Genomic DNA, 13,106 nt, shown 5'->3' with positions numbered 1-13,106 from the left:
TAGCAAAATAAATGGATGTGAAGGCAGCTGAGATGTATTCCCATATGTCTAAACATATCAAGTTTGAAGAGAATATACAGAATATGTATAGTTCAATATGATATCTGGAACTACACTTGGTATAGCAAATAACATGTCTGCTGTATCTTCTGCCAGTTGGAGCAATGACAAAACATTCAGTTTTTTTCCTGGGTTTAAGAAGACCACATCCATCCACACATTTCAGTTTCATTTGATTTCATGTTTATTAAAAAGGGTGTACAAAAACAAAACTGTTTAGAAACCTACTATACAACGACACAAGCAAGCAGCAATACCAGCAGCAACCAACACAACACGTCTCAATGTTCCTCCCACGTTAACATTTTAGAACATCTGGAAGGAAAATTGAGTTAACATAAAGAAACCATCAGCTGTTGATCAAACTTGAAGCATTCCTACGGCATAAATGCATTTACAACACAGATGCCAGAGTCTCATCACTCCCTCCACAGTCCAGCAGCGGTTTCCATGGCTACATGTTAGTGTTTGTTCTGTGAGGTCTGAAGTCACTTGCTGGTTGTGGTCAGATAGGGCAGTGAAGACAAGTTGTACCCAGACACTGGCCTGAGGTCAGATCTTAACTACAGGTGAGGTTTAGAATGTAGTCAGGATAAAAGCACAGACAGTGCTGTTAAGAGTCAACTTCTACCATGAGCATTTCCTGTCTGACATGGTTTTGAATCTATCAAGCTCTATTAGCTCTGTGCAAGACATAAAACAAGATACAAAGGAATGTGAGTGCTTCCATGCAGTGCTAAGGCAGTTAGATGCAGGTCTATATTGCCAATTTTTGCTATTCTAAAACACACATGCACACAGGAAGAACCTCTCCCTTTGCACATCTATCTTATTGCTCATGTCCTATTGGACAGAATATGCCCAGCTCACTTCATGTAGAGTACCCTGATTGATTAAGGGAAATGAGTGAGGAGACCAAGATGTTCCTCATTAGAAAACAAAACTGCAAAAAACTTCATAAAACAGTTCAACGCAGATATACTGTGTATATATATATATATATATATATATATAAATAATGCATTAATGAAATCATTAATGATTAAAAACATCAATAAGGTAACAGCCTTGTTTAAAGTGCATTTTTACCCAATTTTAAATACTGTGATTACAATGTACACTGTTGGATGATAAGGATGATTTAGCACTGTCTCTGATAAAGGGGGAGAGGTGAGTTGTCTTTTGGCCAACAGAAGAGCAAATCTCAGTCCAGGCTGAGAGGTAAGTGAGCCATTCTGGGTAATGAAGGGTTGACTGCAGCAACGTTGTTGGTCAGTGGAGCCTCTTCAGGTGTCCGTAGTGAGTGCTGGAAGACATGGTGCTCAACAACAACCCTAGCAATGTGGGAAAAACGCAAGATCCTCTTTCCTCAGAGTCCATGAAGGAGATACAGTCTTTGTTTTAAATATTAGGAGGTCAAATGTCATACATGTGGAAAGATCTGATAAACCGCTAGCTCTCACTAGGTCACGTAGCTCAAAATAGTCACAACATGATCCATTGTTTGATTCAGTCACTCCTTTCAAGCATAGGATGAGAAATGCACAAGGTCAGAGGATGTAGCTGATTTGGTGTTCCGACTGGTTGTCAATTCAGTGGTGCTGGTTCACACCCCTCCAGGCCAGGTGTTCTCATTCTTTGTGGACGGGCCCAGCAGGGATCTCAGGCGACCAGCTTTAATCGTCCTGCAGGACAAACCAGAGGAGAGCAGGAGTGTGGGAGGAGGAGAGAAGTGGGGTGGTCGGGGTCTCCTACATCCAAATCTAATCACCACAACTCAATCCAGCCCAGGCAGAGAGCAGCAAAGATGAGTGAGCGGACAACGTGAAACATTCAGTAACACACTCTCGGTCTGTCTCACACACGTTGTATCTCTGTCTCCCAATAAAGATAAAATATAGACACACTAACACACAATTTTTTATTTACTAAATAATGACATGGGTTTGTAGACTCACTCAAGCTTGTGGACTTACATTGTTGTATCCCCCACACACACACACACTAGCACTGTCTGAGTTAGAGGCAGGGAGTGTTAGGTGGGCCTTGACCAGGTGACACAGGTGGGCATTGGGCACCATGCCATGCTGAGCGTTACCATGCCAAGCTACCAACCATTCAGCATTAAGCCCACCTACCTGCCCACCATCCCCGAGCAATGGGCTGGCTGTGTCTACCTGCCTGTCTGTAAACCAACCAATCACAGGATCAGGACAACACCTTTCCAGGGTCAAGGGGTTTGAAAGTTGACTGCGTCAGTATGTGGTGTGTGCTGGGAGAACAATTTTTTTCTTCAGTGTGTTTTTACCTGTTGAGAGCTGAGACTGGGACCTCCTGCGTGTGGTGGGGGTCTTGGATGTGGAGGAGAGGGTAGAGCCAGCACTGCTGGCCCGGGAGATGGGAAGGGGCACCGGAGTCACTGGTGGAGAGTCCAGCTGCAGAAGGCAAACATTCCTATGATGGGCTATAATGAAGCTGGATCTGTCCTAGTTTACAGGAGGGATAAGGGAGGTATTTGAGGGAGCCCAGATAAGTGCTGTGTTAAAAGTTGCAGGGGCCAGAGTGAGTTTTACCTCAATGCTGTCGTGGGTGGGGGAGGAAGAGGTGGAGGAGTTTTCTGTCTGTCTTCTTGAGGAGACGGAGCCTAGCTCAATGGTCCGTACACGCTGGGCAAACTTCAGCGAGCACACCGACTCGCTCATGTTGCTGACTAGAGGAGACACCTGGACCATCATCAGCGTCTTGCTGTCCCCACTCAGTGAGTCCTGGAGGAGGTAGGTAAGCCGCGAGTTCCTGAATGGCACATGGGAGTGTCGGCTCCGCAGCGCGTTTATGACGTCGCCCAGGGCCGACAGTGACTTGTTGATGCACTGGGCCTCTCTGAGGCGGCTACCCTCAGCCCCAGACTTTCCGATCCGCTCAGAGCCCGCCAAGTCCACCAGGTTCAACTTACCTTTGGGAATAGGACACATATGAATGACTGCCATGTGTTTGTATCCTTCTGTGTGTGTGTGTGTGTGTGCGCGCACGCGCATTTTAGGGAATGTACAAAAGACAGGGAGTGAGAAAGAATACCATGAGTGCGATGTCCAGTGGAGCAGTTGAATCCTGCCACAGTGATGATGAGGAGTGCATGGGAGCGCGAGCTATGTTCATTCAGGTTTGTACAGGCGGTGGCTCTATTCATATGACCCAGCTCAAAAACCTGCATTCAAATGAGACGTGTAAACAGCAGACCCTATCTGTACAGTTACAAGACACACACACGCAAACACGATCTCTTTATCTAACATATGTAGCTCTAATCTGGGGGTTGGAGGAGCCAAATCCCTGCTCCAGCACATTCCTTCAGCCCAGGGAGTCCTGGCAGCTATTTAACCATCTACGCTCAGGATAAGAACCTACTGCGACCTACCTACCTGATGGAGCCAATTTAAAATCAGGTAGATTAGGAACACAGTTAGTATCCAGCTCCCCTACTACCATTTCATACTGAGCAGACAAACATTATACTCTGGTAGACTGACAAAGTACTTCCTGGATCTTTGGTTGCCTCTCAATGGAACTCGTTGGTCTTTGAGCATCCAACCCATGGTCGATGATGGACTGACCTTATTGATGTCCTCGGGACTCTGGACGATGAACTCTGTGAGACCGGGCACATACAGCTGACCGCTACCATCTGGGTTCATTTTAATGTCCAGCTTCTCACTGGGGTTCTCTCCCAAGAGGTTCCTGGTGGAAAGTCAAACAGTCAGATGGTTCCTGGCCAGGGAGCATCCCATCATCACACTCTGGCACTAAAGCTTGAACAGATGTTCAGAGGTTACATAATGGTGAGGGGGAAAAAAAAGGAAGGGAGAAAAGATAGAATAGTAGAATACTTTGTGCTGCACAGATGACCAAGGACATTGAATATAATCCACTTTTACATAATCACGGACCAGTTCACTCAAATTTCCTAAGCACACATACCAGCCAGCACATGGTGCTACAGAGGGCTTAGGAAGGACTTACATAAAGGAAATGCAATAATGTCTACTTATGGTGCAAACCCCTGCTCTCTGAGGTGGTAACAAAGTGACCACTTGTTCACACAGTGTAACCCACCCAATCACTAAAGTCCATTTTCTAAGCTTAGTTTAATAAATTGTGTGTAGGTGTGTGTGTATGCTTACCGAAGGGTCTCATTGTAGATCTCCACCATGCTGACTGTGATTTTGTAGTCCCAGTCGGGAGCTTTCTCAGTCACCTCAGAGAAGAGCAGCCTTAAAGCTCTCTGGTTTATGCCAGGGTCCTGGACCACACCCTGAGGACATTGCACAATCTATTGGTCAGCAACCACCACCACCTGCCAATCACTGGTTAAAATCTACACCACATTCAGGCTGGGGAGAGTCATTGGGTAAATGCTTAAAGGACAGACAGGGGAGGTTTTTTACTTCAGAAACGAAGGACATGTAGCAGGATCCCTCAGCTCAACCTACCTCCATGGTGTAGGTCTTTCCTGAGCCTGTCTGTCCATAGGCGAAGATACACACATTAAAGCCATCGATACAGGAAGTCACCAAGGACTGGACCTCCTGGAACACCTGTTTGTCCAATCAGAGAGGGTGTAAGAGTAGCAGCTCTTAAGACAAAAGAAAAATACTATGCAGGTGCCTGGTGGGCACTTGGTGACCAACCTTTTCCTGAGAGGCATGAGGTGGGAACACCTTGTCCAGTTCAAAGGTCATCAGTTTTCCTTTGTTGGAGAGGTAGAGGACTGAGTCATCATCAGAGTCAATGGTCACCATGTTTTTGGCCTCTGCTGAATCTGATTCCCCATGGCACACAGGCCGCACGCGACAGAAAACCCTGATGTTGCCTGGGAAATGTAGGCAGAAACCATTATATTAGGAGCTGGGGATGGCAGTGGGAACTACATATTCCAGAATGCTGAGGTGAGGGATGAAGGTGGTACCTTTGAGGCGCACCAGCTCGTTATGAAACTTCTTTCTCAAGTTCATCTCCCTTTTGTATTTACGCAGCAGCTCCTGGTTGGCACTGCTGACCTCACTGATCACTTGGCAGATCTTTAGGCATGACAAGTTGGCACACAGAGTTAGCATCATGATGCTAGCAAAAACATATATATTTAGTGTTTGTAATGGCAAATGGTGAACAAATCAATTCACACACACATCCCTAAACACACACACGCCATATGACCTCTTGCTTAGCCTCTGTGATGGCTTTGTCCAGCATGAAGGGAAAGTCTTGAACCTGTCTCTTCAGACAGTTGTAGTCACAGGTAAGGGTTCGCAGTGCAGGTTGCAGGGTCAGCAAGTTCATACGAACACCTGGACAGACACACAGATAAGAGTTAGACAACATCATGGGAATACAGAGGTAGGCGCTGACTGCATGAAATACACACACACTCACCAGCTAGGTTTTCATGTACAGCTTTCATCTCACTTTCAGCTCTAATGAAGGCCTCCTCAATCACTCTGTTCTTCTCTTCCTCCAGGTTCTGCATCTCAGCCTCAAGCTGGCCCTGGGTCCTTTCCATCTCCCCCTCGTACACCAGGATCTACACACCAGGACAGAGGCCAAGAGAGGGGTTAGAGAGGGGCCAGGGGAATACCAACACCCACCTTGGGACCTTGGTGAGGAGAGATTCTGTAGCCCTTGGAGGTTCTGGAACTAAGAGCTGAGCCAGAAGTGAAAGGCTACAGCATTAGGTGCAAACATGGAGGCAGAAATACAAAGAGCCACTTCAGAGGTTCCTCTCACCTTCAGTTACACAAGAAAACAGAGTTTGGAGTTTCAATTGGTAAGACTTTAAATATAGAGAAGGGCTAAAGGGTGAACTAAAGCCCCTTGCCAGATTCAACTGATGAAGCTACATGACTACAGACTGGTCCATCAGGATGCATGCTAATCTTTGTAGAGTACAACAGGGAGTCACTATAGAGCACACACAGGTTGGTCTGGTTGGTCACACACTAATGGGTGGGGTTTGGGGAGCTGAAACACAGGGGTGTTGAGACACACACAAAATACAGCATGACAGATCTACTAACTGTTAGTTGAACTCACATAAAACCCTCCTGTGATAAATTCTTCACAAAATAGTACAGGTTCCAAAGTTCTAAAGCAGCTTCCAGGTGGATCAAGCAAAATTGGGCCTTAAATTAAGGTCAGATTAACGACCATGTGGCTACTCTACATACATAGCAATACCTTTGGGAACAAGCATTGTACTGTAGTTACATTAGAACTGCAATGTAATTGGTGGTACCAGTTAACCAAAACTTGGTTGGGCTTTCCAGGGGTACGTTGATGTTAAAATTGATCTTATTTTGGTAACAACTTTCAACTGCCCCATACAGGTCCCCAACCACACCTGCTCCATACTATACCTGCTGTAATGTTGTTAATAATCTACACCGCAAACACTCAATACGATTACATAGCAATTCCTATGTATGTAGTACCTGCAATGTTTTACAATTGGTTTTGCTATGTACATGGTAGTTACACACTGTTTTTTTTAACTGTATAGATTATGCCCAAAATTGCATATGAAAACCACACTTCTGAACTCATTTTCTACATATTGTATTTGAGATCCTGTCACACTGTCTCGGAATAGAATTGGAATTGTTTAAGATGTTGCACTTATGATATGATTCAGATTTTGTCGTACTGCACTACATAATCTTGTAGTTGACGTGTTATTGTTTTACCAGCCAAAGTGCAACTACAGACCTTTCCTTGACTATAAGCATTGGTAGAATTATGCTCTTTTGATCTTTGATTATCTGCTGTACTTCAAAATGCACTATTTCTATGTCACTTTGAAAAAGCGAAAGGAATAAAATGTAAGACTTTAGTTGAGTGATTATGGGGTATATTAAGTCTGACTTAAGAATGGGTTCCAGAGTGACCTGCTTCTATCTACAGCACTAGCTGCAGTGTTGACTTCTGAACTATAGGGGGTATCGAAGAGGGGGGTGGGGGGCCAACCTTGGACAACCTGCGAATGACCTCGCCGTTGCCCTTGCCGATAGCCTTGGAGAGCAGGGCGCACAAGCGGCCACGGTCCATATGCAGCTGGAACCAAACGCAAGCGGAGATAAAGGAATTAACATGAAGGGTAAAACCAATAAGTCTCTAGGTGGAGAGGGAGACTCTATCAGCCTGTAAACAAGGTAACAGGAGGGGGGGTGGGGTTCAAAAGAACAGACTTACTAAAGGGAGAGTTGAACAGACCGGGGAGAGGCACAGAAAAGTCCAACAGCCGAGGCCATTCCTGTGTAAGGCGTGTGTTGGTGTGTATCCAGCGTGTGTACCTGTGCTCGTAGCTGGGTGCAGGTCCTCTGGGACTCATGGAGCTGCTGCTCCAGCTCTCTAAGCAGCTGTCTCTGCACAGCCAGCTTCTCCTGCAGGGCAGCGCTTTTGGCTGCTACAGCCAGCTCCTTCTGAGACTCCACCGCCTGAGTCACATAATGGTGGGGAGGGGGAAAAATGAGAGTATTGTCATTCCAGTACGATAGGAAGTCATTGTTCCAGGTTGGGCGTGTCTCCTAACCTTGACCTGCGGCAGCATCGCGGACTCTCGAGCCAGCTCCTCCTCACAGTCCTTGAGCCGGAGCTCCAGCCGCTGCTCCACCTCTCCCCGCTGACGCTTGGACTCTCCCAGTTGCCTCTGGGTCTCCCCCAGCTGGCGGTTGGACTCTTCCAGGTGTCTATGGAGGGTCTCCACCCTGTAGGTCTTCTCTAGGAGATCCTTCTCCAGCTCAGCCAGCCTCATCTCCCTCTGCCTGGCCTGGCTCTCCCACTGAGACACCTCTCCTCGCATGACCTCTGCATCCTGCACACACATGACCACACACAGTTAGAACATAACAGAATGAAAACAAATACAGACCATATTAATTGGTGACACACATACACACACCTGGCAGCTGGGGCAGGCAGAGCATGTGGAGTCGGCTGGCCTATCCTGGGTGTGGAGCAGAGAAGTCTTGCATGACTTCAACTCCTGCTTTAGCCGCTCATTCTCACACACAAGCAGCTCCAAGTGCTTCTCCAGATCTGTCGCACCCTGGATGCCCGAGGACAATATACAGACACACATGCAACCAGGGAGAGATATGTCAACATAACGCTACAATAATAAAAATGCGTTCCTTCCAAGGGTGGATGTACAGTATCAGGGCTCGACATTAACTTTTTGAGACACTTGTCCTTTGGACAAGTACATTAACGTTTCACTTGTCCATGCACAAAAGTCACTTGTCTGGGTAAAGATTTATAATTTTATAAAAAATAAATTGTGTTGACGTTAGCTAGCTAGCGTCGGTTGGTACACGGCTGTGTACCTAGCAAGCATTAGTAGCATTTGTATCGGTTAAACGTAGTTAAATATCAGCTAATATTCAACTGTAAAAGTATACACCTTTTAAAGGATCCCTTGATAAATCAGCCTCTGCCGGGTAGAAAGGTAAATTGTAGAACAAATAAAAAGTTAACACCAACATTTAGTGGCAAAATCCATTGTTGTGTCTACAAAATTACAGGGCTGCCAACTTTTCAAAGTGAGATTTGGTCGGGGCAACCAAAATCTCATCTGGTGTGGCGTGAGAAATGGTTGAAATGCGTGTCTTAATAGATGTAATGAGTGGCACATAACGTGACGTAATATGTCGAGCCCTGCAGTATTGTGCTTCCAAAACCCAGGATTCAACATGTATTTTCTCTCTCCCTTCTATTGCCCAACCCCAACCGAACACAGGTTGCTTGACAGCAAAAAATGTGTCGCGAGTTGAGCTAATTCAAACGCTCCTCCGTCTATCCCAGGAATTTAGACTAGTTCTGCGATATCCTGTGTACATCTCCATCTCTCTCTCACACTTCTACCCTCCATCTCTCCCATCTTGTCTCGTTTACCAGCTCAGAGCGCAGTCTCTCCACATCCTGGCTCTGGTCCAACAGCTTCTCCTCCAGCTCCTCCACCTGTAGATCATCGTGAGAGACCAGAGACTTTACAACTGTACTAGTCCTCCACTAACAAAGTTCACCTCATCCTGTATCAGCTGCTGCTATCAGGCCTAGGCTCTTCCAATCAACTCCGAAGCCCACCCGATGGACTGTACCTGTGTGCGCAGCTGAGCAATGAGCTGCTCTCCCTCCTGACTGGTGAGACGCTCTTTGGAACGCTCTCTGGGAGGCTGCTGCTCCTTTGGCTCAGCCAGTTTTTGCAATGGTCTCACGCCTGCACACACACAAACACACGACTCAAATGTATGGGCAGTTAAAGCATGCAGGGCTGAGTAATGCAAACGGACAGACAGTTGATATACACCTGTCCTGTAGTGTGTGTGCGTACACCCACTATCAGAACAACACGCACACCCTACCCATAGCAATATTTATGGAACACTCAAACAGGCATACCATGAAAACCCAGCCTGACTATGGACTGACTCATGAATTTCACACACATCAGAGAGATGTGAGTGACCCCAGATGTCACCTGCAATTCACTCATCTGTTCTACTGAAACTACCACAATCGTCTCTACTCCTCTATTCGATCTTCTCTCTCTCTTTCCCTCACCTCACCTCTGGGCTGGACTGAGTGCAGCTCCTCCTGCAGTGTGTGGATGACGTTGGTCTTTTCCTGGAGACTCTGTTCGTGACTGTGCTGTAACCGCTGCAGCTGCAGGCGGCGAGAGCCCTCCTCACTACGCAGACGCGCCTGGAACTCACACACCTTGTCTTGCAGCGTCTACACACATACACTTAGTGGTTAGGTGTCAAACAAGTTCATAGGGATACGTGGAATCTAATAGAATGGTGTACTTCTCCTCTGAGGTCAAATTATGTCTACGTAACAGACAGCTATAGAACAAGGTTACAACAGGGTTCTACCAGTCTGCTGCTACCACTGACTACAGACAACACAGCTGTTCAGAAAAGCTCTAACAAGTATGAGAAGGAGAAGAGGTCACAGGGACACATCTAGTGAGCGAGTAGGTAAATGAGAATGTTACATAGGCAGGTGTCCAGGAATAAGACCAGGTGACCTTCTGTTGATGAGAAGAGAACAGGGAGAGATGATTGAAAGAACAAATAAGAAGATGTTGTGAAAAAGGAGAGGGATGAAGCACATAGGGCTAGTAATATCAGGAGAGAAAAGAAGATAGAGATATTGTATAAGCATGATGCGGCATTGTTGAAAAACAAAGGATTTAGGTGGTAGACTGCAGAGATTTGGCTGTGTCATTCTGCTCAAAGCCACGATGCGCATTCAGCAGAGGGGGAGACAGTGCCTGTGTGTCTGTTCAAACTACACACGTGTGAGGAGCTGTTAAAACAAACGTGTCTGAGAAAATGTACTGCACTGTCATGTTTAGTGGGCTAGCCCAGGCTGAAGAGGCCATGAGGTGCTCCTGTTAGCTAATATCATTGTATGAATTGCTGATGTAAGCATCTGAGTCAGTACTGAGACCGTCACTGGAGCATCACGCCAGCTTGTTCACACGCACAACCTTACAAATGAGTCACACAAAAAAAAGCGTCTGCATCTTCTGAAGGAGTGTCTCCCCATGGATCTGTCAGTGTGTATATGTGTGTATGGTCTTTGTAACCCACCTGTATGAGTAATTGCTGGTTGTGGGGACTAGTTTCTGTAAGGTCAGCAGTCAGCGAGGGACACTGTGCGAAGGTGGTACCAGGCAGAGACAGGAAGGAGCTGTCCTCCTCACCATCACTCATCAGAAAGTCCCCTGAGCTCGCTACAGGTAACCAAGAGGGACAAACAGTGACACACGGATCTGTGGGTGGATACAGTGCTGATCTCCTGTTCACCTTTTCCGCACATTCTGTCTGTCCTTTTTTAGTCAGGGTTCATTATCCAAGGCTCTCCACCCCTCTAACCATTTTACAAATTCTCTTTTCAAATCTGTTTTTTCAGTCAGTCCAATCTCCTCTTCCTATGCCCCTATTTTCTCTCCTACCAAGGTTCGTAGAGCACCATGGAAACCAACAAAGGCTAGATAAGCGGAGTGATAAGACTCCATCAGGTGAAACATTAACCCTGTGGATGTCTGTTTGTGTGAGTGTGCTCACCTTAGTCAACTCTACTGGGGCCCAGACTCAACTTTAGAACAATCACAGCACTGTACTACAGGATCCAATCACTGTAATACTGTACGTCAAGTCACTAATACTGTACGCCTAAACAATCATTAATGTCTTAAGCTGACCTAATCCATGTGTACTCTAAGAACTACTCAGCTAATCAAACACATGCACAAACAGCAACCCCTTACAGGCTATAAAGAAGTTCCCAAAACCTAAAACCATATGCAAATACCAGATACACAGACAGATTGAATAAAGCCTTGGAAATCAAGTATGTGAATTGCATTTGGTTAGTTGTTGACAGCATAACCAAGTCTCACAGAGTGCACACACACACACACACACACATATACTCATTAGAACACTGACCTGTCACCAGTGTGGCCTGGGGCCATACAAAAGCCTCTGGACATGAACGCTACCTTTCAAATTTTCCTTTGTCAGCTCCCTGACCCTCTCATAGTTTTGTCTGTGTCTATCCTCAGTAGGAACAATTCAACTTCTCCATAGTCACCATGAACAGCACTGCAAGCGCATTATCACAGGGACACAACAAACTAGTTCACAATGCGCATCCACACACGCAAACAAACAGTGTTAGCACTCCTGCCCCCTGGAATGTGGCTTTAAGGGGATCAGCCTTAGAGCCACATCTAGACACACAGGGACACCCATATCTTTAACGCATATTTTTTAGACAACAGTAATGTGTAAATGCTAAGGTGTGCCAGCTTTTTCTTCAAGGATCCAGTCTCCCTCAGCTGAATGTAAAACAAACTCACAGGAACGAGTCGCACAGTCCTCTTCTCTTCCCGACTCTCTCAGTGAGTGCCGTCACGTCTCCCTCCTTCTCTCCTCCGTAGACCCAAAAATGCAGACACACTGGTTCAGCCCTGCCCCGCCCCCACATTTAAGACTTGCTCACCGTCCAATGAGACGTCTTTCTTCCAGAGGTCCTGAAGGCAGGGGGCGTGGCCAAGATCCCAGGTCTTTCGTGTTCCGAACATGACCGCGGGGCTGAGCAGAACACTGGACTGCTGGACCGGCTGCCCCGAGAGACACAGAGACAGAGAGAGCGAGGGGGGGAGCGAGGGGGGGACAGAGGGAGAGAGCGTAAGGGAGAGAGAGAGATGCAGATGATCCAACTGACAAACCCAAACAGGAGGGAGGGTAAAAGATGACAAACACGTGAAATGAGAAAGAAGACGAGGAAGAAATTTGAGAAGAGCTTACAGCCTATGAGTAATGAGTAAAAGGTGGATAACATTTCTGCATCAGCTGACAGTCGACCGATACTGCAGGACGCCTTTGCCACAGCTGCAACATCTGTAACTTATTATTAATGATCATCATAGATTCTGAATAAAACATTGGCTTTTACTGATGAAAATACCCAGGTTGTTCTCTGCCTTGTATCAGTCATCTCCCAGGGCAATAGTCTCCGGTAGAATCAGCCACAGTGTGTTTTTCAGTACTGTACAATCAGTCTTTCCTCCCGAGAGGACAACTGGTGATAGAAATGTAGAATGTGATGTCACTCCCCAAACAAGTGGGCGATTCTCAACAGAGAACCTGAACATCCACTCTGGATAAGAGCGTCTGCTAAATGACTAAATGTAACATCCGCAACATGCCTAGAGGCACTGTTAGTAGGGTAATGACTGACGGGACCTGACTGGTAGCTAAGACCTTACCCTCACCCCACTTGTCTTAAATGTGAGCACTGTTCCACATAGGTCAACTTGATCAAGCCAATCAGATTACATGCCACTGACTCATACTAAATACATTAGCAATCAGATTACAGGACTAGCCCCTTCGCAGAACAGCTAAAACAAATGCACATGGATGTGAAGTTCAGAACAATCCCCCCTAAACAATTATTTTAACCACCCCCATACCCTTACC

The 13,106-nt window shown here is 46.3% G+C and overlaps 1 protein-coding gene across 1 annotated transcript; it reads right to left on the bottom strand.

Moving 5' to 3' along the window:
- Positions 1-226: 226 nt before the first annotated feature.
- LOC136940254 (kinesin-like protein KIFC3) lies at positions 227-12,108 on the bottom strand. Its single transcript, XM_067232300.1, is given in 21 exon segments — positions 227-1,745; positions 2,199-2,245; positions 2,369-2,495; positions 2,634-3,013; positions 3,136-3,265; positions 3,672-3,795; positions 4,239-4,369; positions 4,548-4,652; positions 4,746-4,927; positions 5,024-5,135; positions 5,272-5,402; positions 5,488-5,635; positions 7,401-7,544; positions 7,640-7,921; positions 8,009-8,155; positions 9,001-9,066; positions 9,207-9,325; positions 9,675-9,840; positions 10,707-10,849; positions 11,981-12,027; positions 12,029-12,108. Coding segments are annotated over 21 exon segments (2,820 nt in total). The 3' UTR covers positions 227-1,736.
- Between the last annotated feature and the right edge of the window lie 998 nt (positions 12,109-13,106).

Source organism: Osmerus mordax, unplaced genomic scaffold (assembly GCF_038355195.1).
Source record: "Osmerus mordax isolate fOsmMor3 unplaced genomic scaffold, fOsmMor3.pri Scaffold_94, whole genome shotgun sequence".
In the NCBI taxonomy this organism is placed as follows: domain Eukaryota; kingdom Metazoa; phylum Chordata; class Actinopteri; order Osmeriformes; family Osmeridae; genus Osmerus; species Osmerus mordax.
The sequence above is the reverse complement of the archived record's forward strand: the minus strand, read 5'-3'. Positions and strand labels throughout refer to the sequence as shown.